The 22,993-nt window shown below is 50.2% G+C and overlaps 1 protein-coding gene and 1 long non-coding RNA gene across 7 annotated transcripts in view; one reads left to right on the top strand and one right to left on the bottom strand.

Moving 5' to 3' along the window:
- Window positions 1-22,993, top strand: part of LOC134029631 (uncharacterized) — a 102,250-nt gene that overhangs the window by 38,750 nt on the left and 40,507 nt on the right. The gene's annotated exons all lie outside the window — the stretch shown is intronic.
- The window catches only part of slc36a4 (solute carrier family 36 member 4), a 73,005-nt gene that overhangs the window by 43,733 nt on the left and 6,279 nt on the right, over window positions 1-22,993 (bottom strand). For all 5 annotated transcript variants that reach the window (XM_062473872.1, XM_062473870.1, XM_062473871.1 and 2 more), the window contains exons 6-11: window positions 21,932-22,027; window positions 20,886-20,970; window positions 17,060-17,344; window positions 14,725-14,823; window positions 8,585-8,754; window positions 7,229-7,398 (exon numbers count right to left, since the gene is read on the bottom strand). In XM_062473872.1, the coding sequence (XP_062329856.1) occupies window positions 7,229-7,398; window positions 8,585-8,754; window positions 14,725-14,823; window positions 17,060-17,344; window positions 20,886-20,970; window positions 21,932-22,027 (905 nt within the window). The remainder of the gene's footprint in view (window positions 1-7,228; window positions 7,399-8,584; window positions 8,755-14,724; window positions 14,824-17,059; window positions 17,345-20,885; window positions 20,971-21,931; window positions 22,028-22,993) is intronic.

The raw sequence follows: 22,993 nt of genomic DNA, 5'->3' as shown, positions 1-22,993 counted from the left end.
GAGGAGGGCCACAACATCATGGCCACCAACAAAACTCAGCAAAACTTGTTCTTGCTCCGGCTTTAGCTTATGGATATTCGGCAGCGTTGCCACAAGGGACAGAATGGCTTCGCTTGCATCTTTCTCCGCCGCCATTACGGAACTTCAACACAAACAAGCGCACGACAGCCACTCCCTCTGTTCGCTGATTGGCCGGTAGAAAATTAACCAGAGACATCTGACTTACGTTCCTCATGCCCAGACGCAGTACAGAAGCAAAATCAAAATTGAGCGGAAGTAAGTAAAATGTTTCATGTTTTATTCATGAAATCAATTAAACAGGCCTGAGATTATGAGAGATATACAACAATCCAGGCAGTAGAGCAGCCCGGCTGGGGGTGTTGATGGCTCTCTCCTGAGCAGGACGCCAGGACAGCACAGGAAGTTCTCCTCCGTCAGGGAAAAGTTTTAGAGAACAGCTTCCAACTTCATTAAGGAGGGAACATCAGAGCCTCACGCTCTGCTAATGCCCCATCACACCGGCCTTCTGGCTGACAGCGGCTGCCCCTGAGCGCCGGTAACCGTGTTAGATGCCACTGAGCCCCGGTAACCGTGTTAGATGCCACTGAGCCCCGGTAACCGTGTTAGATGCCACTGAGCCCCGGTAACCGTCTTAGATGCCACTGAGCCCCGGTAACCGTCTTAGATGCCAGGCATTATAAGCCCATAGTCAGCGAGATGGGGGTGGCGCAATGAAGGATGGCTGTAATTTGATTAAGAATAACAAAGTGTCTGGAGAGGCAGGCAGAGTGGCGGCTAGGGACAAAGCTGGCAGAGCGGCGGCCAGGGACAGAGCTGGCAGAGCGGCGGCTAGGGACAGAGCTGGCAGAGCAGAAGGGTGGCTAGGGACAGAGCTGGCAGAGCAGAAGGGTGGCTAGGGACAGAGCTGGCAGAGCAGAAGGGTGGCTAGGGACAGAGCTGGCAGAGCAGAAGGGTGGCTAGGGACAGAGCTGGCAGAGCAGAAGGGTGGCTAGGGACAGAGCTGGCAGAGCAGAAGGGTGGCTAGGGACAGAGCTGGCAGAGCAGAAGGGCGGCTAGGGACAGAGCTGGCAGAGCAGAAGGGCGGCCAGGGACAGAGCTGGCAGAGCAGAAGGGGGGCCAGGAGAGGAGGCAGGAGGAGAGGTGGAGGAGAGGTGGCAGGAGGAAAGGTGGAGGATAGGAGGCAGGAGGAGAGGAGACAGGGAAGTGGTAGAGGGGGTGAGGCGGAGTGGTAGAGGGGGTGAGGGGGGAGTGGTAGAGGGGGTGAGGGGGAGTGGTAGAGGGGGAGTGGGTGAGGGGGAGTGGTAGAGGGGGTGAGGCGGAGTGGGTGAGGGGGAGTGGTAGAGGGGGTGAAGTGCTAGCTGAGCTGAGCTGGGCTTGTCGGAACCAGGCTGGCAGGTAATCCCTCACCAGCTTTGTGAGGTGACAGAGTCGTCCTCTGATGTAGATGGATTACTGAGCGACCGCAAGGCCTCCTGGTCTCTGGGCCTCATCTAATTGATCACATTGGTGACCCTCCCCCTCCCCCCCCTGGGGCCCCTACTGGCTCGCATGGGCCCCTCCAGCCTGGGGTCACTGGAGCTGTAAGCCAGAAACAGCAGAAGACTGTAGAGGGCAGAGGGTTGAACTCCAGGGGCCTCACGTATAAACGTTGCGTACGCACAAAAAGCTTGCCTACGCTGGTTCACGCACACTTTGTGATGTTTGGATGTACAAAGGAAAACAACAATCTTTTTACAGTTCCTTCATCCGAGCCTCTGAAGACCCAGTGTCTTAATTTTATTTTCTCTGGAAATGCGCCTACACAACTTCTGTGGTAGGCGCATTTGTTTTGTATGTCTGCGCCAAACACTTCAGCCACGACTGTTTCTTCAATTTGAGCTAATACAAAACTGGCCTTGCTGAAATTAAATTCTGGATCAGTACTAACTCTGCTTCGTCCAGCTACTAACCTCGGACAAGTAAGTTAACTAACGCTATATCATTTTGTAGCTTTACTGTATATGGTTACCTAGCTTGCTACCCTTAGAATGTGGCTGTAACATTAGCTCTGCATCTAACAGCTGAGTTACTGTCGCTAATGGAAAGGTAGATAGCATCAAGTATGTGTGTGAATACACATGCTGTAACATGTGTTGTACACTTCTTTGTTATTTGGATAACCGTTCTGCTGTTGGTGTTATGGCGCGCGCGATATCCGCCTTTTCCCTCATTGAAATGACTGAGTGTGTACCTCTGCAAACCAGGGTTATCAGATGAGAATGGGCAAATTCGAGGCATCTTACAGCAACGGGGCTACAGCCATTGCGATACATCCATTGTAAACATTAGCGCATGGTGCCGCCCCTCCGCTCCTCATTAGCATTTAAAGCTACAGACACCAAAACAGCGCGTTCTGAGGAAAGCTCCTTGTGGGACTGCTAGTTGTGGCTGTAATTCTGCACTTCTGATACAGTATTAGGGGACCACTAAGGCCTATATAAAAGCATCCAAAAACAGCATGTCATGTCACCTTTAACGCTTGTCAATGGAGCGATCCCAGACCCTCTGTACAAATGAAATGTACGAGGGTCTGGTTAGGACCAGGCTAAGACAAATATGTTTCAAAGAGAAAACATTTTTTTCTAAAGGTTGCAAAGATAGTCATTTTTTTAAAATAGGTTAAAAACGTAGACACGTGTTTACTTTTTCTTTTTTAAGGTTTTCTAAAGGTTGCTATTTTTATTTTACTTTAGAAGAATAAAAAAGCTTAAATATTTTTGCAACCTTTACAAAAAATTAGAACTTTTTTCAGAGCAGCTCTCTGACCCTGAGAGCTGCTCTGGTCTAAACCACCACTGGAGAGTTGTTTAAAAGACACATTACCTTTCATTTTACGATGCAACTAGATTTAGCAGGTTAGAGAACTCCCAGCATAGTCATCACATTTTATATGAACCGTCTAACATGAACTGCAGCAAAGACAGAAAACATAATCGTCTAAGATGCACTCGTCCATGCGTGATTATAGAATAATCCATAAACATCTACAGTGTTGAAACAGAATCTTTTCTGCCACTCTTTGAGCCAAAGCTAAGGCCTCTTCATAAAAATACATTAACATGTTACACCCCCCCCCCCCCCCCCCCCACGTACCGATTCTCATCTAAACTAGAATTTTTTTTAAATGTTATTTAACCTTTATTTACCCAGGCAAGATCATTAAGAACAAATTCTTATTTACAATGATGGCCTGAACCATAGAACACATTTATTCCGTGCCAAACCCCTCGTCAAAGCATCCACACACCAGTTCACTCAGACATTATCACCTGCACAGATAAACTCATACAGCTGCACAATATGTGTAAGCACACACACACACACACAACACACTATCCAAATATTTTGCACAAACGCACATTTTGAATACAATCCAGGAATGGGCACGGCGGGGATTCATATTGATTTGTGTTTCCCAGGAGACCATTAGGGAAAGAAACGCTCCTTGTCTGAAGAGTCCGCTCCTGCCTCTCCTCTCAGCACAGCTGGCTGCTGTCTGCTCTGCACCTGGGACGGCCAGGGGGGAGGCAGGCAGAGAGGCAAGGGGAATAGAGGGGGGGGAGAGGAGGAAGGATGGATAAATGAAGCAGGGGTGAGGAGGGAAAGAAGAGAGGCAGGGTAGGGAAAAGGATGGATAGTGGAGATGCATGTCTCATTGTGAACGAAGCTGAGGATTCAACACCACGGACAGAGCCCGTGATCCAGCACCAAGGACAGGGCCCCTGGTCCAGCACCACAGACAGAGCCCCTGGTCCAGCACCACGGACAGAGCCCCTGGTCCAGCACCACAGACAGAGCCCCTGGTCCAGCACCACAGACAGGGCCTGTAAGTTGGGTGCTGCCTACATTAGTGGGTCTGTAACTTCAACACTGGATGACAGACAGCTGCTGCTCTCCTAACAGGTAGTTCATGACCCTGCTGTGACTAAACACAAGCTGAGGTGGAGGAGAGGAGGCAGGAGAGGAGGCAGGAGGAGAGGAGGCAGGAGGAGAGGTGGAGGAGGCAGGAGGAGAGGTGGAGGAGGCAGGAGGAGAGGTGGAGGAGAGGAGGCAGGAGGAGAGGTGGAGGCAGGAGGAGGAGTGGAGGCAGGAAGAGAGGTGGAGGAGAGGAGGCAGGAGGAGAGGAGGCAGGAGGAGAGGTGGAGGCAGGAGGAGAGGAGGCAGGAAGAGAGGTGGAGGAGAGGAGGCAGGCCTGCACATGAATACACTAACCAGCTCGAGCACAAAGCCATGAAGGGGATTGAACAATTCTTAAGCTTGATGTCATTTTCTTGACTTGTTTCTTGGTCATGAAACAGGCTTGTTTGCTCTCCTTTGCTCTGCTATCCCTGTCCAGAATTTGATCGGCAGATGAGAAGATAAATCTGTGACTACTGTAGATGAACGGCTGAATGGATGAAGGAGTTATTTACTGTCGAGACAAAATTCATGAATCTCATAAATAAGGCCACGCATGAACAACAGCAGTAAACAAATATTTATGTTCATATATCTCGCTTCTGTGTGGTTCCACGGTTCAATGATTGATTCAATTTATCCAAAGATGGGTTTTAGAACAAAATTGTAATCATAAGAGACCCCATGGTTACTCTTTCGTAAACACAAATCTATCCATCATTTTTTGTGGAGGCACCATAAATGTAGACACACCAACGCAAGCTAATGCTGTACGGTGGCATGGCTAATGCCATAACAGGGTGGGAGAAGACTGATCCAGGAGGAAGTTAAGGGATGATGGGAGAAGTGTTGGCAGGAAGAATTCACACTAAGTGAATCTTTAAAGGGGTCATTGATTGCAAAACCGATTTTACCTTGTCATAGTTGAATAACGACAGTTAGGTGGGTAAAATGGACATACAGTGAACCTCAAAGTCCATTGACACCTCTTTCCTATCTAACAACTTGAAACAGCAGCTGTAAAACGATCGGTTTTGAAAAAGATGTATTTGTGACGTCACAAATATAGCATCACCTTTGTCACGCCTCAACATTTACATACAGACCAGCCCTCTGGTGTTCTGGCCCAGGATCTCAGACACTAGTTTAGCTGCGCGCTGCTCTGTGTACTTCCACGCAAACAACAAAGGAGAACGTTTTTAAGTTTTTAAAGTATATTGAAAATAGACCATCGTAAATGCAGTGTTCCAGGCTCTACTGGGAATGCTGACACTTTTCATAATCTTCCCAAGGAACCAGACACTCAACGGGCATGGCTGATGTTTTTCTATGAGAAGATCCCTTTGAAGTTCGACACTCATTTATTCATTTGCTCGAACCATTTCAACAAAGACAGTTTTGAATGAAAACCTTGGACAATTTAAAGAAGGATTTGCTAAGCCGCTGTTGCTGAAAAGAGGTGCTGTTCCAACCGTATGCTCATCACAAACGCAAGCTGTAAGTATGATTTTGTCGCTAACAGTTAGCCTATTAGCAATGCTAACGTCTCCTGTATCTAGCATAGGTAAAATGTTAAATATATTTCAAAACACATCAACATACCTTAGTTAGCAAATGACTCTAGCTTGACTAGCTGTAGTCGGCATTAGAAGGGAAGCTTCCGAAAAAATTGCCAGAAAACGAATAGCAGTCTAGCCTATTGCTAACGCCTGTCTAGAGTATATTTGAAAGAACTGGAGAAAGGCAGGTGCTAGATATAGGATACGTTAGCATTGCTAATAACTGTTACCGACAAGTCATACTACAGCTTGCGGTTGTGATGAACATAAGGTCGGAACGCACCTCTTTTCAGTAACAGCTTCATAGCAAATCCTGCTTTACATTGTCCCAGGTTTTCAAAACCGTCCTTGGTGAAATGATTCGAGCAAATGTGTAATTGAGGGTCGAACTGCACAGGGATCTTCTACGCTACGGTATAGACTAACATCAGCCATGCCCGTCTAGTCAATGTTAGCTAGACTCTAGCTCATCTGCTTTTTATTAACGCCGATTTGCAAGGAATGCAAGAACAGCTAGATAGCGAAAACACCTACAGTAGGCATGTAAACAAGTTTAGCTTGCTAACGCAAGAGAATAGGTAGAATGTGTGATGATTTAGCCTAGTTTATTGGCAATGGGGCTAACGCGTTATTTCATGTTCCTGACTGTGTTTCATTTGAATAAATAACCCATGTTGTCATGTAAATCTACAATTCACGATGCATGTTTGTCCAGATCTTTGTCAGGTTATTTTTCATTTTATTTTTCAGCAAGATATCTAGCTAACTGAAGCTGAGTTGAATCACGATATAGTTTGGTTGCTAAACTGTAACGTTACCCACTTAAGTCAATCCCGTTTGCTTCGAAAACAGAAGTGGAAACAACTAACGTTATCATTTCAAATGATATGTAGTCAATCTGTTGAAAACAGTGTTGTCAAGACACAAAAGACTTATTTGCACATTTTTATTTCAAGTCTCCACCTTCTCGTTTCAGTGAGTGCTGTTGGCCGTGTTACGTTTTTGCTCTGCAGCTTCACTCGTTGTAAACCAACCAATTAGCACGCAGCTCATCTATATATTCATGAGCATACCATAAAAGGAGAAAACCTAGCGTTTTTTCCCAGGACAATTTCACAGGAAGCACCAGGGTGCATAGAACAGCACCCTGGCCATTTTCAGCCCAACCAATGTTACATACCCTATTCGGTGACCTTAAGGAACAGTGTGAAATACCCCCCAAAAAACAGTCAATGACCCCTTTAAACAAAGTGACATTTGAAAAATATGAGGGCAGCTGATGACCCCAAGCCCTGATACAGAGCCAGTATATACGAGTTTGCTTGTGGAACGAGGAACTGGGTGCCACAACACAAGCAGAACAACAGCCTGGAAGGCTCCCCTCCCCTCTCCCCCTGTGGCACCGTCACATGAGCGTTATCCTAGCTGCTAGTCTCCTTCGACACACTCCGGCAAACGCTTAGCACTAATGTGGTTTTTCACTTCCACTTGTCATGCTATTCATTTACTCTCTTTCGATTGGCAGGCACCAATCTTCCTCCAATAAGACAATTCCGTCATTTCAGAGGCAAGAGAGCAATGGAACATGTTGTTAGGGTATAAAGAGTTCACCGTAATAAAGAGATACTACTCTAAGAGAGAAAACATGCACATCACCCAAACCCTCCACCCCCAGACCCAACATGTGAACAGAGCCAGGGAGAGGTGCTCACAGGTGACGCAGACCAGCAGGCCTCGCAGCAGCATCTCCCCAGGGATCCTCCACGCCTCCGGCAGGCGGGCGCGGGCCGAGGGGACCAGGATCTCCGCAGGGACGAAGAACTGGATGGAGAAGCTGATGAACACACCGAAAGAATACAGGATCTTCACCATCTGGTTGGCCCTGAGGAAGGACACATCAAACACAGTGGTCAGTAGACCGGGGGGTCAGTAGACCGGGGGGTCAGTAGACCGGGGGGTCAGTAGACCGGGGGGTCAGTAGACCGGGTGGTTGTTAACCTGATACCTTAACCGTGTTCACCCACAGGGTAAATCCAGTTTCCACTGACTGCTCTAAATCTCCAGGTTTTGATGGCAGTGTAACCATGAATACAGCCCTAACCCAAACCTCTCCGCAACACAGCAGGTGACCCCAACAACATCAAAACCAGCCTTAGCAACAGCCGGGTTCTACTACAGCCACCCTAGCAACAACCCGGTTCTACTACAGCTACCCTAGCAACAGCCGGGTTCTACTACAGCTACCCTAGCAACAGCAGGGCCCAGAGGATGTATCAAGCGTGGAATCCAGACTGGGCTGGCAGTGATTAGTGCAGTCTGGGGAGAAGCCATTCTCCTCAGTGACAACCGGAGGTGCTTCTGGCTGCCAGCAGAGGGGAGGGGAGGGGAGGGGAGGGGAGGGGAGGAAGGGGAGGAAGGGAGGGGAGGGGAGGGGAGGGGAGGAAGGGGAGGAAGGGAGGGGAGGGGAGGGGAGGAAGGGGAGGAAGGGAGGGGAGGGGAGGGGAGGAAGGGGAGGAAGGGGAGGAGAGGGGAGGGGAGGAAGGGGAGGAAGGGAGGGGAGGGGAGGAAGGGAGGGGAGGGGAGGAAGGGGAGGAAGGGGAGGAAGGGAGGGGAGGGGAGGGGAGGAAGAGAGGGGAGGGGAGGAAGGGAGGGAGGGGATAGTAGATGTCTAGATCTAACCTGCTCACCTGTCTACATCTACCTGCTCAACTGTCTATATCTACCTGCTCACCTGACTACATCTACCTGCCTACATCTACCTGCTCACCCGTCTACATCTACCTGGTCACCTGTCTAGACCCCCAGCCCCCAGCTCACCTGTGTAGATCTACCTGCTCACCTGTCTATACCCCCAGCTCCCAGCCCCCCTGTCTAAATCTACCTGCTCACCTGTCTACATCTACCTGCTCACCTGTCTAGACCCCCAGCCCCCAGCTCACCTGTCTAGATGTACCTGCTCACCTGTATAGACCCCCAGCCCCCCTGTCTAGATCTACCTGCTCACCTGTCTAGACCCCTAGCCCCCTGCTCACCCATCTAGATTTACAGCCCCCCAGGCCCCAGCTCACCAGGAGTTATGAGGAAGGTTCAGGGTTATGCTCCCTTTGATCTCGTCACCAAAATGGAGGTAACCCAGCGTTGCCAGGACAACGTAGAGGACGGTCACCACCCCCATCCCAATATTGAGGGCCACAGGGAACCTCTTTGGATCCTTCATCTGGTTCTCCAGGGGTAGAACCTGACACACACGGAAACACAAACAAACCGTCAAACATCTGAAGGAGTGTGTCTGCACAGAGATCCCCAAGCTCAAACTCTGCGTCCAAGCACACGCCTCTCAACAGAGCTGCTAGAACCCACCTCACTCAGGACCTCTGGCACCAGCCCAGTCTCTCTCAGCGTCTCTCTCTCAGCGTCTCTCTCTCAGCGTCTCTCTCTCAGCGTCTCTCTCTCTCAGCGTCTCTCTCTCTCAGCGTCTCTCTCTCAGCGTCTCTCTCTCAGCGTCTCTCTCTCTCAGCGTCTCTCTCTCTCAGCGTCTCTCTCTCTCAGCGTCTCTCTCTCTCAGCGTCTCTCTCTCAGCGTCTCTCTCTCAGCGTCTCTCTCTCAGCGTCTCTCTCTCTCAGCGTCTCTCTCTCTCAGCGTCTCTCTCTCTCAGCGTCTCTCTCTCTCAGCGTCTCTCTCTCTCAGCGTCTCTCTCTCAGCGTCTCTCTCTCTCAGCGTCTCTCTCTCTCAGCGTCTCTCTCTCAGCGTCTCTCTCTCTCAGCGTCTCTCTCTCAGCGTCTCTCTCTCTCAGCGTCTCTCAGCGTCTCTCTCTCTCAGCGTCTCTCTCTCTCAGCGTCTCTCTCTCTCAGCGTCTCTCTCTCTCAGCGTCTCTCTCTCTCTCTCAGCGTCTCTCTCAGCGTCTCTCTCTCTCAGCGTCTCTCAGCGTCTCTCAGCGTCTCTCTCTCTCAGCGTCTCTCTCTCTCAGGGTCTCTCAGCGTCTCTCTCTCTCAGCGTCTCTCTCTCTCTCAGTGTCTCTCTCTCTCAGCGTCTCTCTCTCTCAGCGTCTCTCAGCGTCTCTCTCTCTCTCAGCGTCTCTCTCTCTCAGAGTCTCTCACCCCCCACCCAGACGGCCTGCCCCTCTCTCACCCAGACGGCCTTCCCCCCTCTCACCCCCCACCCAGACGGCCTGCCCCTCTCTCGCCCAGACGGCCTGCCCCCCTCTCACCCCCCACCCAGACGGCCTGCCCCCCTCTCGCCCAGACGGCCTGCCCCCCTCTCGCCCAGACGGCCTGCCCCCCTCCCGCCCAGACAGCCTGGCCTCCACGATGCCATGCTGTGTGTAACACTGAGTGGTAACAGATGAAACAGTAAGTAATAAGAGCCCTGCAGTCATTACTGCTCTTGTCCTTGTATCCCACTACTTTCTCATTAATTAAAAGGTTAATTGATGGTAGTTAAAAGGTGAATTGATGGTAATGTAACAGCAGACCTGCACAGCTGGGCTGCAGAGAGCCTCAGACCTGAGGAGACAGAAAACCTGCTGCTGACCTCCGCAACCCTGGCACCACACAGAACACAGAGAACACGGAGGGAACACGGAGAACGAACCACTTGTCTCTGATCCAGTAATGAACCTCTGGTCTCTGATCCAGAAATGAACCACTGGTCTCTGATACAGTAATGAACCTCTGGTCTCTGATACAGTAATGAACCTCTGGTCTCTGCTCCAGTAATGAACCTCTGGTCTCTGCTCCAGTAATGAACCTCTGGTCTCTGCTCCAGTAATGAACCTCTGGTCTCTGATCCAGTAATGAACCTCTGGTCCAGTAATGAACCTCTGGTCTCTGCTCCAGTAATGAATCTCTGGTCTCTGGTCCAGTATGAACTTCTGGTCTCTGATCCAGTAATGAACCTCTGGTCCAGTAATGAACCTCTGATCCAGTAATGAACATCTGATCCAGTAATGAACCTCTGGTCTCTGGTCCAGTAATGAATCTCTGGTCTTTGGTCCAGTAATGAACCTCTGGTCTCTGGTCCAGTAATGAACCTCTGGTCTCTGGTCCAGTAATGAACCTCTGGTCTCTGGTCCAGTAATGAACCTCTGGTCTCTGGTCCAGTAATGAACCTCTGGTCTCTGGTCCAGTAATGAACCTCTGGTCTCTGGTCCAGTAATGAACCTCTGGTCTCTGGTCCAGTAATGAACCTCTGGTCTCTGGTCCAGAGACAGGCAGAGACTGTTCACATGGACAGGAACATGCAAGAGCCAACTGAGAGTGTGCTCCTGCCTCGCCTCCTCTACACGTGTCTGTGCGCCAGGATCAACCCTGCCCCCGGGTCTAGGCCCCAGTCCTGCCCCCGGGTCTAGGCCCCAGTCCTGCCCCCGGGTCTAGGCGCCAGTCCTGCCCCCGGGTCTAGGCCCCAGTCCTGCCCCCGGGTCTAGGCCCCAGTCCTGCCCCCGGGTCTAGGCCCCAGTCCTGCCCCCGGGTCTAGGCCCCAGTCTCTGTCTGCAGTATTCACTTCCTCTGCACATTTCAACCTGCCTCTGAAGTTTTCAGCGTATTCAGCAGGTCATAGTGGGGTTAGGGTTAGGGTCAGAGTGCTTCCGCGCCAGCACAAACTAAAAGAAATGACGGCCCTCAAAATCGATCGAGTGAAAGGTAGACAAAGACAAAATGAAAATGATTTTGACATGGTCCCTTTTTCCACTCCAACAGCAGTTTTGCCATTGAAAGTGTTGTCCAGTCAGAGGTCAGTTTACCATTTTTTTTTTTTAAACAACACATTACTTCAACCTAGAATGCAGAAAGATTAAACTTTAGAATCGAAATTATTTTGTCCCGTTACAAACACATTTTTGTAACATGACAAAAAAAAATTACGACGTAGTTAAGGCGGCAGGCGTGTGTTGCTTAGGCGGCCACCTTAACGGAAAAGTGCTGCGGGAAACCCTGAGTTACTAACCCTAACCCTAAGGATTCCAGTGAAGTATCATTGCAGATAGACCTCACTAAATAACCCATCTGAAAACAAGGGGTTTAATCTCCACACTCCTTTAAAGAGCTGTGGTTTATCAGACAAGCTCTTTAATGAAGACCTACCAAACTAGCAAAGATTCACCTTCTCACTCCTGGAGAACTACCGTCTTCTGGAAGAGTTGACGTGGAATACATCTACACCTACTGATCTGAACTGGGACTTCCTGTAAACCGACCCTGTATATTAGTAGCCAAAGCCTTTCAGTTCAGATGCAGACGAAGGAGAGTAGAGAGATCAAAGTCATGGAGATCTGGGCTGAGTTTCATTCCTGCACCTGCTGGCCTGCTGCACACAGCAGCATCTCTCTCCAGATGAGACCAGGGAGGCTGGCCCAGCTGGAGTACTGCTCTTTAAAAGATGAGGACAGTTCTTTTGAAGTGATGCTACCTTTTAGCCAATCTTACAAAGACCTGCTCTCCTCCCTCCCCCTGTCCTTCCTGCTCCCCCCCCCCTTTCTCTCCATTCTTCTCTTTGTTTACTTCCCAATTCTCTCTCCTTTATTATATGCTAATATACACTTCCAATATTTTATTTTTCTCTCTCTCACACTGTTTCCCTCCTTCCCCTTCCCTCCTTCCCCTTCTCTTTCTCTCCATCCCCTTCACTGCTTCCCCAGAGCAGCAAACTCAAACAAACCTGGCATGAAAGCCTTCGACTTGGGGCCTGATGTTACCTGCCAACCCCTCCAGAAGAGAAAGGCTTGGCACACAGGCTGGTTCTTCATCCACAGCCCTGAAATATTTAGGCTCATTATCTGGATCATGCTGAGAGAGGGGAGAGGTGTTGGGCCTGGTGTAATTGTTTAGCATGGAGCCATGCCCTGCAGCCCAAACACAACAGCAGCACCTGGCCGAGCCATGGCAGTTCTGTCTGGCTCCTGGCAGGCTGGGCTGTACCTCCCTGGGGGAGGGGGGCTGTACCTCCCTGGGGGGGGGGGGGGGCTGTACCTCCCTGGGGGGGGGGGGGGGGGGCTGTACCTCTCTGGGGGGGGGGGGGGGGCTGTACCTCTCTGGGGGGGGGGGGCTGTACCTCCCTGGGGGGGGGGGGGGGCTGTACCTCCCTGGGGGGGGGGGGGGCTGTACCTCCCTGGGGGGGGGGGGGGGGGGGCTGTACCTCCCTGGGGGGGGGGGGGCTGTACCTCCCTGGGGGGGGGGGGGGGGGGGCTGTACCTCCCTGGGGGGGGGGCTGTACCTCCCTGGGGGGGGGGGGGGCTGTACCTCCCTGGGGGGGGGGGGGCTGTACCTCCCTGGGGGGGGGGGGGGGCTGTACCTCCCTGGGGGGGGGGGGGGGGGGGCTGTACCTCCCTGGGGGGGGGGGGGGGCTGTACCTCCCTGGGGGGGGGGGGGGGGCTGTACCTCCCTGGGGGGGGGGGGCTGTACCTCCCTGGGGGGGGGGGGGGGCTGTACCTCCCTGGGGGGGGGGGGGGGGGCTGTACCTCCCTGGGGGGGGGGGGGCTGTACCTCCCTGGGGGGGGGGGGGGGGGTCTGTACCTCCCTGGGGGGGGGGGGGCTGTACCTCCCTGGGGGGGGGGGGGGGGGGGTCTGTACCTCCCTGGGGGGTCTGTACCTCCCTGGGGGGTCTGTACCTCCCTGCTTACAGCCCAGAGCTGGCCGGACGAGCAGGGCCAGGCGGGTACTGGATCAGACACTGAGTGGCTCCGGGGAGTCAGAATCACTCACACCAGGGCAAGAAAAAAGAAAACGTATAATGAAACTCTGTTTTGAGGCCGATGCAATGTTAGCAGGTTGGACAAAACCTTCCCAGCTGATGAGGCTCAGGGTTGCTACGCTGGGCGGCTGGTGTCAGTTAGTGATAGTCCCCTAAACCCTTCACTGTTAAACTGGAAGTACATGATTTACAAGACAATAAACAATGACTTTAATGACTATCGAATGAGCTTCAATGAAGGTTAAATCCCAAGAAAAACCTCTCTCTCCTTCCCTCTCTCTCCTTCCCTCTCGCTCTCCTTCCCTCTCGCTCTCCTTCCCCCTCTCGCTCTCCTTCCCCCTCTCGCTCTCCTTCCCTCTCTCTCTCTCCTTCCCCCTCTCTCTCCTTCCCTCTCGCTCTCCTTCCCTCTCGCTCTCCTTCCCTCTCGCTCTCCTTCCCTCTCGCTCTCCTTCCCTCTCGCTCTCCTTCCCCCTCGCTCTCTCCTTCCCTCTCTCTCCTTCCCTCTCTCTCCCCCTTTCCCTCTCTCTCCCCCTTTCCCCCTCTCTCTCCTTCCCTCTCTCTCCTTCCCTCTCTCTCCTTCCCTCTCTCTCCTTCCCTCTCTCTCTCCCCCCCTTTCCCTCTCTCCCTTTCCCCCTCTCCCTTTCCCCCTCTCTCCCCTTCCCTCTCTCTCCCCTTCCCTCTCTCTCCCCTTTGCTCTCTCTCCCCCTTTCCCTCTCTCTCCTTTTCCCTCTCTCTCCTTTTCCCTCTCTCTCTCTCTGGTATATGTGCTGCCACATCCCAATCTACCAGCTCCACCCACCACCCAGACAGCTCCACCCAGACAGCTCCACCCAGGCAGCTCCACCCAGGCAGCTCCACCCAGGCAGCTCCACCCAGACAGCTCCACCCAGGCAGCTCCACCCAGACAGCTCCACCCAGGCAGCTCCACCCAGGCAGCTCCACCCAGGCAGCTCCACCCAGGCAGCTCCACCCAGGCAGCTCCACACACCACCCAGGCTTCCCTCTGGGCCAGACCATTCCCTGGCGGATAGTTACCCTGTCACTGAGAGTAACCCCTAAAGCTGGGGAACACAGACACCAGGAGAGGAGGAGGAATACAGTATGGGATAGTCAAGTTGCTGAGAAGGCTACTCTAAGATACTTTCATTCTCTTCCTCCATCTCATCAGACGGTCTGCTTCCTCCCTCTTCACGTTCCTTCTTTCTCTCCCTCTCATCCATTAATCAGGAAGCAGAGGTGGGCAGAGAGAGCCCTTCAGCCCCTCAGTCAATACACCCTGGTACCCACTCATACATCACCTGGGCCACAGCTGACACACACACACATACTGAGTACAAACAGACAGCTTTATCTACAGGATAGCTTATGCCTTCTGGAAAACCCAATAACAGTTTTAACTATCTTGCTCTCTCAGTTCCACCCTCTCACCAGAGGTTAGGACATTCCAGGGAGAGAAAGCCCTTCATATATTTCATCCTCCTCCATGCTAACATAGGCCAGTGTCCTCCTATGGGGTACTCACCACTCCAATCCCCTCAAACGCAAAGATGGCTGTTCCAAAGAAGAAAGGAAACTTTCCCACAGGGGAGGTGAGGGGAATCTGCTGAACCATGTTGAAATCCTGAGAGCGCGAGAGAGCGAGAGAGAGCAAGCGAGAGCGAGAGCGCAAGAGAGCGAGAGAGCGCAAGCAAGAGCGAGAGAGAGCAAGCAAGAGCGAGAGAGAGCGAGAGCGAGCGAGAGGGGCAGAGAAAACAAACAGTGTGATTTGGAGACAGTCTGAAGAACATAGAAACACATTTTCCACTTCAAACCTCACACACACACACACAGCTGCATAAACACCCTCACAGAAACACACAGCTACATAAACACCATCACAGAAACACACAGCTGCATAAACACCATCACAGAAACACACAGCTACATAAACACCCTCACAGAAACACACAGCTACATAAACACCATCACAGAAACACACAGCTACATAAACACCATCTCAGAAACACACAGCTACATAAACACCATCACAGAAACACACAGCTACATAAACACCATCACAGAAACACACAGCTGCATAAACACCATCACAGAAACACACAGCTACATAAACACCCTCACAGAAACACACAGCTACATAAACACCATCACAGAAACACACAGCTACATAAATACCATCTCAGAAACACACAGCTACATAAACACCATCACAGAAACACACAGCTACATAAACACCATCACAGAAACACACAGCTACATAAACACCATCTCAGAAACACACAGCTACATAAACACCATCACAGAAACACACAGCTACATAAACACCATCACAGAAACACACAGCTACATAAACACCATCACAGAAACACACAGCTACATAAACACCATCTCAGAAACACACAGCTACATAAACACCCTCACAGAAACACACAGCTACAAACTTCCACAACTATCTCCTCTGTGAGACCTGCACTAAGAGCAAAGACGATCCCTCACCGAGATGCTAATCTACTGAGGACCGCCGCACGACAGGATCCATTAGCCTGCCTGCCAGTCTGCTCCACATAGTAATTGTACTCTTAAAGTGACCTTGGGAGCTATCCAGACGTACAGCCTATTAAAAGTTGGCCTTCCTCCTCGTTGACGACGAAAAGCATGCACACACACATGTGCACATGCACACACACTTGGTACAACACAGTACCACTTCTGGGTAAACTGCACTGTGAAAAGACCAATTTCCATGCTGGCTGGGTTTCCAAGACAACAACATGGTCAGTCTCTGGGATAGGGTGTTAGTGTGCATCTGTATGCAGACCGACCACCAGGGGGCTCCACCACCTGTAGAATGGCTTCACCTGTCAGTAGTCTTGACGAGGACAGGTTACAGCTGTGTAAATGGCAAGGAGGTGGGTCAACAACCCACCACCCACCACCAACCCTCCACCCACCCTCCACCCTTCGGTGCCTCAATATCGGTGCCACTTAAATGCCTGAGCTTTCTGTTGAAATATTGGTCCTTTGGTGCTCTGAAACGGATGTAAGAAGCCATCACCGCACATGATCGCTAGTTTAAAAAAACACAAAAATAAACCTGTATGATTTAAGTATCGGTTTAGGCATTGGAACCATTTTAAGCGATTTGGCACCGGTATCGTAAAACCCCAAACAATCCCCAACTTTAATCTTTCCTCTTGCAACTTCTACACCAACATGTGCTTGAACCCTACTGTCTGGGAGAGAAACACCTGGTTTCTACTGTCTGGGAGAGAAACACCTGGTTTCTACTGTCTGGGAGAGAAACACCTGGTTTCTACTGTCTGGGAGAGAAACACCTGGTTTCTACTGTCTGGGAGAGAAACACCTGGTTTCTACTGTCTGGGAGAGAAACACCTGGTTTCTACTGTCTGGGAGAGAAACACCTGGTTTCTACTGTCTGGGAGAGAAACACCTGGTTTCTACTGTCTGGGAGAGAAACACCTGGTTTCTACTGTCTGGGAGAGAAACACCTGGTTTCTACTGTCTGGGAGAGAAACACCTGGTTTCTACTGTCTGGGAGAGAAACACCTGGTTTCTACTGTCTGGGAGAGAAACACCTGGTTTCTACTGTCTGGGAGAGAAACACCTGGTTTCTACTGTCTGGGAGAGAAACACCTGGTTTCTACTGGTTGTTCAAAGTGTTATGGAGCCATCATTCGAGAAATGAAGTATGCAAAAATATGCAAGTGCAATTCAGTGTGCTGCCAGAATAGGTCTCTGATGCCCAGTAGAAGGGGAACCACTCACATTTACTGACACCCTCTGCCGACGGGGGCCCCAGAGGAACAATACCGCCCAGTCCTGGAGACGGGGCTCCTTACCGTCATGATGTTCTGGAAGATGATGACCACGCTGACCGCCATGCAGATGTTGGCCAGGAAGGAGAGCACGGCCATGTTCTTCAGGTTCTTCATGAACACCAGGAGGATGAGGAAGGGGAGGATGAAGAGCATATAGAGCCGCAGGTCCAGGTCCCAAGCCACACCCGTTACCGTGGCAGCGGGAGGGCCCAACACTGGCATCGCCGTGGCGCTAGACGACACGTTGGCCAACGGTAGAAGGACGTTGTCCTCCTGGCTGAAATTTCCATGGTTACCCTCCACCACCTACACGCGCGCGCACGCACGCACGCACACACACACACACACACACACACACACACGCGAGCACCCATGATTAATGGTCCTCTCTTAATGAAGACTCCTTCTGCCCTTCACCCATCAACCTTCAAGAAAGGCAGCTTCCAGCATGCAGATGGATAGCCTCAGTCACTCGCTAGACATGCTGTTAACCCCTAACTAGAGAGGCTGTGTGGAGGAGGGGGGGTAGGGAGGGGGGGTAGGGAGGGGCTGGTGGAGGAGGGGGGGAGATGTGGTTCCTGTGCGTGCTAACGATGGGGACGGGGCTGAGATGAGCAGTGTGGTCTGAAGACAGGAGCCCTGACAGAGAGGAGTAGCAGTGTGGTCTGAAGACAGGAGCCCTGACAGAGAGGAGTAGCAGTGTGGTCTGAAGACAGGAGCCCTGACAGAGAGGAGCAGTGTGGTCTGAAGACAGGAGCCCTGACAGAGAGGAGTAGCAGTGTGGTCTGAAGACAGGAGCCCTGACAGAGAGGAGCAGTGTGGTCTGAAGACAGGAGCCCTGACAGAGAGGAGTAGTGTGGTCTGAAGACAGGAGCCCTGACAGAGAGGAGCAGGAGGAACAGAGAGGAAAGGAGGGAGAATGAGGCCTTGCATGTCGAACCACCAAAATACCAATGGTTTCAACTGCCCCACCAGGCAAAGTCTAACTCTAAAGAACTAGGTACGGTTAATTCTGAATCCTCTACCTTCAGCCTGTTTAATGCACAGACATTTCCTTCTCAGTCCACAACACTAAGATGTGTATGCTGTAATGCTGCTCTGAATATGCATATTTGCTGTTAATCGCAGGACTGAGCTGATCCAGGATCTGCAGGCAGCCACAGAGGGCGAGAGAGAGAGGGCGAGAGAGAGAGGGCGAGAGAGAGAGAGACTGGGAGCTTATCATTAACACACAGCTGGAAGTGGATTTGCCTCTTGCTTGTTGATAAGTCTGCAGTTTCCCATCAGAGGGAAATATTACTACTCTTCCAAGAGAAAATCATGATCAGGAACATTTTGTGGCTCCAATGAGTATTCATGAGTAACACCTCGTCAGGGAGGGAGGGACTGGATAACTTATAGTCTGAACATGGGGGGGGGGGGGGGGGAGAGAGGAGTGGGAGGGAGGAGATGGAGTGAGGAGATGGGAGGAGGTGGAGGGAGGAGATGGGAGGAGGAGGAGAAAGCAGGGGGTCTCAAAAACAATCATCTCTCCATGATCCCACAGCTCATGTATGGCCTCTCATAGCTACACTTCACAGCTCTGGGTAAAAGGATGGGGGAGATCTAACAAGCACCACATTACTGTTGGCAATTATGAGAATATGGTGGTCCTTTCAGTGGGAGCTCCAGCGCCCCAGCAGGCAGCAGGACTGTCCTGATGGCAGCTTCTGTGCTTCAGTCTCCATCACAGGAACACCAGAATGCTGAGCTCCAAGCACACACACGGCTAACAGCAGTAAGAATTGCATGAAAAGGTCAATATTGAATAAGGGAGATGGGATGATGAAGTGTGTGCATGAATACAAAATGGCTTAGTACTGACAAGGACTGCACTCATTAACACCTTGGAATGGATATTAACCGCTACGCAACCAAACATGGAGATCATTAAAGCAAACTGTATGGGACTCCCCCTGTTGACTGGGTCTAATCCTGATGAATAACAAAGACAAGCAGCATCTTATTGGCTTGTTTGTATTCCAGAAGCTCTGGTGGTTTGTCCCGTCCAATCCCGTTTGTTTATTTCTCAGATAAGAAGCTTTACTCAGCTTTGGTGCAAATAAACTAATTTGGTAAACACTGGACGGGTTTTAACAATTAGTAAATAAAGTACTTTCAGTAACAATGGCTTATGTCAATGCTGAATGCAGGTAGAGGGGTACAGGTAGAGTGTCTGAGCACTCCACCCAGCTGCTAGTCCAAGCACTTGTCCTCTCCAAGTTGGACTATTGCAACTCGCTGCTCGCTGGTCTCCCAGCATGCGCAACCCGCCCTCTTCAGAGGATTCAGAACGCAGCGGCCCGCCTGGTCTACAATCTACCCAGACGCTCCCATGTTACCCCGCTCCTCATCTCCCTCCACTGGCTTCCCATCACGGCCCGTATCAAATTCAAGACTCTGGTACTGACCTTCCGAGCGGTGAACGGGACTGCACCTGACTACATCAAGTCTCTCCTGCAGCCTTACACCCCCACCCGTCACCTACGGTCTCCTTCTGACAATCGTCTGGTGGTCCCACCGCTCAAGACCGCCCGGTCCCAACACAAGCTCTTCTCCTGTCTGGACCCCCAATGGTGGAATCAACTCCCCAACTCCATCAGAGACACTGACTGTCTCCCCACCTTCAAGAAAAGGCTCAAGACACACTTGTTCCGGGAGTACAACGGTACTTAGGAATGCTTGGCTGGACCGGATGTTAGTTTCCTCCAGGATCACAATGACTCTTATTGAGAGACTTGTTGCTCTTGTTGGTTAGTTGTAAATTGTACTCGCTGTGAAATGTTTTTACTGTTTATTGTTTTTCTACAGGTACACTCTTGCACTTTTTGAGTTTCATGTTGTTTAATTGTAACTTGTTTAACTGCATGCTCTTATGGTTCTTCGCTTTGGCACTTATTTGGTTTTTCACAATGTATGCTTCATGTTTTGGTTGCTCGCAATGTTGGGGCTATCTCGTTGTTATGATCAGTGACCTATGCTCTTTTGTAAAGCTCTCTTGTGGAAGTTGCTTTGGATTAAAGCGTCTGCTAAATGCATAAATGTAAATGTAGAGGATATTGGGTACAGGTAGTGTACAGGTGTGGGGTATAGGGGCCATATTGCAAATTAATCACATCTCAGCTACTATGAAAAATGATTCTACACTGCTACAATAACATGTCATTACTTAAATACAGAGCAACAATATCTGGATTACAGCGTATTGCGTAAGAAGACAAACTAAGGAATGGTAAAAAGAAAAACTGTTGTTTTTTTTCCTCGCTAACGTGAGTTTAAGGGTTACAGTTAGAAAAGTATTTCTCCTTCCAAAGTTCTAGCAATTAAATCTGGTTGTGTTGGTTCTGTTGGAACTTGAATCAGTGCATATAGTCGTTATCTCTGTGCATGCTATCTATGGTACAACATGATAAGGAGGAGTTCCCTGTCTGATCACAGATACGGATCACAAATTGTGAGGGAGAAGCCATGGCAGTGAGAGAACAAGCTTGTCTTGTAGGAAGGAAGGAAGCCAGGAAGAAACTGCACTAGTGCCCCCTGTGGACAGCTACGCATCACTGCACCCCAGAGCTTCCAACAGCATAACGCTGGTGAAGGGTATTCTGGAAGTGTATGGGTCATCATTTTTGCAAAGAAGAAATCTGCTTGTTTCTGATTAGCATTACACCAGGATGACCTCACTGGGATTGGTTGGACCATCAGTAACACACATTCATGATTTATGTTTCAGACAACAGGCGTGTAGTATGACAGACATGTAGTATGACAGGCATGTAGTATCACAGGCATGTAGTTAAACACAACCCACCTGCTTTATGTTCTCAGCCAGGAACACGAAGTATGCACTACAGAAGCCCAGCTGGGTCAGCACCAGGAAGAAGTTCACTACATGCCTGAGATGGATGCACACACACACACACACATACATATATACCGTATTTTTCAGAAAATAAGCTGCATTTTCTATAAACCGCACCCCACCAGAATGGGAGCTTTGCGTTTGTAAATCTGAGTATAAACCGCACTGGAATAAATACCGCACTTGATACGGGAACAATGAAACCAAGCAATGCACGAGTATAGGCGATCTTACAGCATGCCGTTGTGCAACACACTTCGAAAACGAAAGTAAGTGCGTAATGTATGTTTTCTATTGCCCGGGAATTAACTAGTCTAATATTTAACTTCAGACGCGTGAGTTCTAAATACTTCCAATGGTCCCCAAAGCGCAAGTTAGTTTTCTAAAACGGTAGCTAGCTAGCTTTAGTTAGCTTCCGGGCTAAGTTAGCTAGCATAATACTCGTAGCAATGCTACTACTATCATGCTAGTGTTACTTGTTAGCTTTGTCATTCGTACATTTTGAATCCTGTTTTGTTATAAAAATGTTCTATAAGCTGCTTCGAAATATAAGCCTCACCACCACAAGAAAAATTTAAAATCGGGGTATAAACCGCAGCTTTATTTCCAAAAAATACGGTACACACAAACAAACATATATACAAGCACACACTGTTAGGTTGTGTTACTAGAAAGAGAATGTTCCTTTTTATCATACTCTCCTCACTTTAACTGTATACAACTGGCATTGTGGTTAGTGAAAATAAAGATCAAATTGCAAATAGATAGAGGAATGTCATTATGCACTGAGGAAGAGAATGGCCTGCCTCTAGCTGTTAAATGATTGTTCCTTTGAGTTTATGATCTGGATTGTTGTAACACTAATAAATGTGAAGAGCTGTGTGTATATCAGCACCAACCGCCAGAGCCTCGTAGGCCACTGCCCTAACCCTGTGCTAATCAGCAGTGTGGATGCTTGGTTCCAGACATGGACCGGCGGGACATAAGAGTCGTACCTGCCAATGTTGGCCGTCTTCCTGAAGCACTGGTAGGAGCTGTGCTCCATGGCAAAGGCCACAGTGTCACTGTAACTCATGGAAGGCCTCTTCAACCTGGGGGAGAGAGACAGAGAGAGAGAGTCATGTACAGCTGACAGGGTTCTAACCCTAACCTCCAGGTTCCCTAGGTGTTGCTGAGAGGTAAGAGAAAGGAAGAAGAGGGAGGGGAGGTGATAGATAGATAGAAGAAGAGAAGAGGGGAGGTGATAGATAGATAGAAGAAGAGAAGAGGGGAGGTGATAGATAGATAGATAGATAGATAGAAGAAGAGGGAGGGGAAGTGATAGATAGATAGAAGAAGAGAAGAGGGGAGGTGATAGATAGATAGAAGAAGAGGGAGGGGAGGTGATAGATAGATAGAAGAAGAGAAGAGGGGAGGTGATAGATAGATAGATAGAAGAAGAGGGAGGGGAGGTGATAGATAGAAGAAGAGGGAGGGGAGGTGATAGATAGAAGAAGAGGGAGGGGAGGTGATAGATGGAAGAAGAGAAGAGGGGAGGTGATAGATGGAAGAAGAGAGGAGGTGAGGTGATAGATAGAAGAAGAGGGAGGGGAGGTGATAGATGGAAGAAGAGAGGAGGGGAGGTGATAGATAGAAGAAGAGAAGAGGGGAGGTGATAGATGGAAGAAGAGAGGAGGGGAGGTGATAGATAGATAGAAGAAGAGGGAGGGGAGGTGATAGATGGAAGAAGAGGGAGGGGAGGTGATAGATGGAAGAAGAGAGGAGGTGAGGTGATAGATGGAAGAAGAGGGAGGGGAGGTGATAGATGGAAGAAGAGAGGAGGTGAGGTGATAGATGGAAGAAGAGGGAGGGGAGGTGATAGATGGAAGAAGAGAGGAGGTGAGGTGATAGATGGAAGAAGAGGGAGGGGAGGTGATAGATGGAAGAAGAGGGAGGGGAGGTGATAGATGGAAGAAGAGAGGAGGTGAGGTGATAGACGGAAGAAGAGGGAGGGGAGGTGATAGATGGAAGAAGAGGGAGGGGAGGTGATAGATGGAAGAAGAGAGGAGGTGAGGTGA

Source organism: Osmerus eperlanus, chromosome 11 (assembly GCF_963692335.1).
Source record: "Osmerus eperlanus chromosome 11, fOsmEpe2.1, whole genome shotgun sequence".
Lineage (NCBI taxonomy): Eukaryota > Metazoa > Chordata > Actinopteri > Osmeriformes > Osmeridae > Osmerus > Osmerus eperlanus.
Note: the sequence above shows the minus strand (reverse complement) of the source record. Positions and strands in the feature narration are given on the sequence as shown.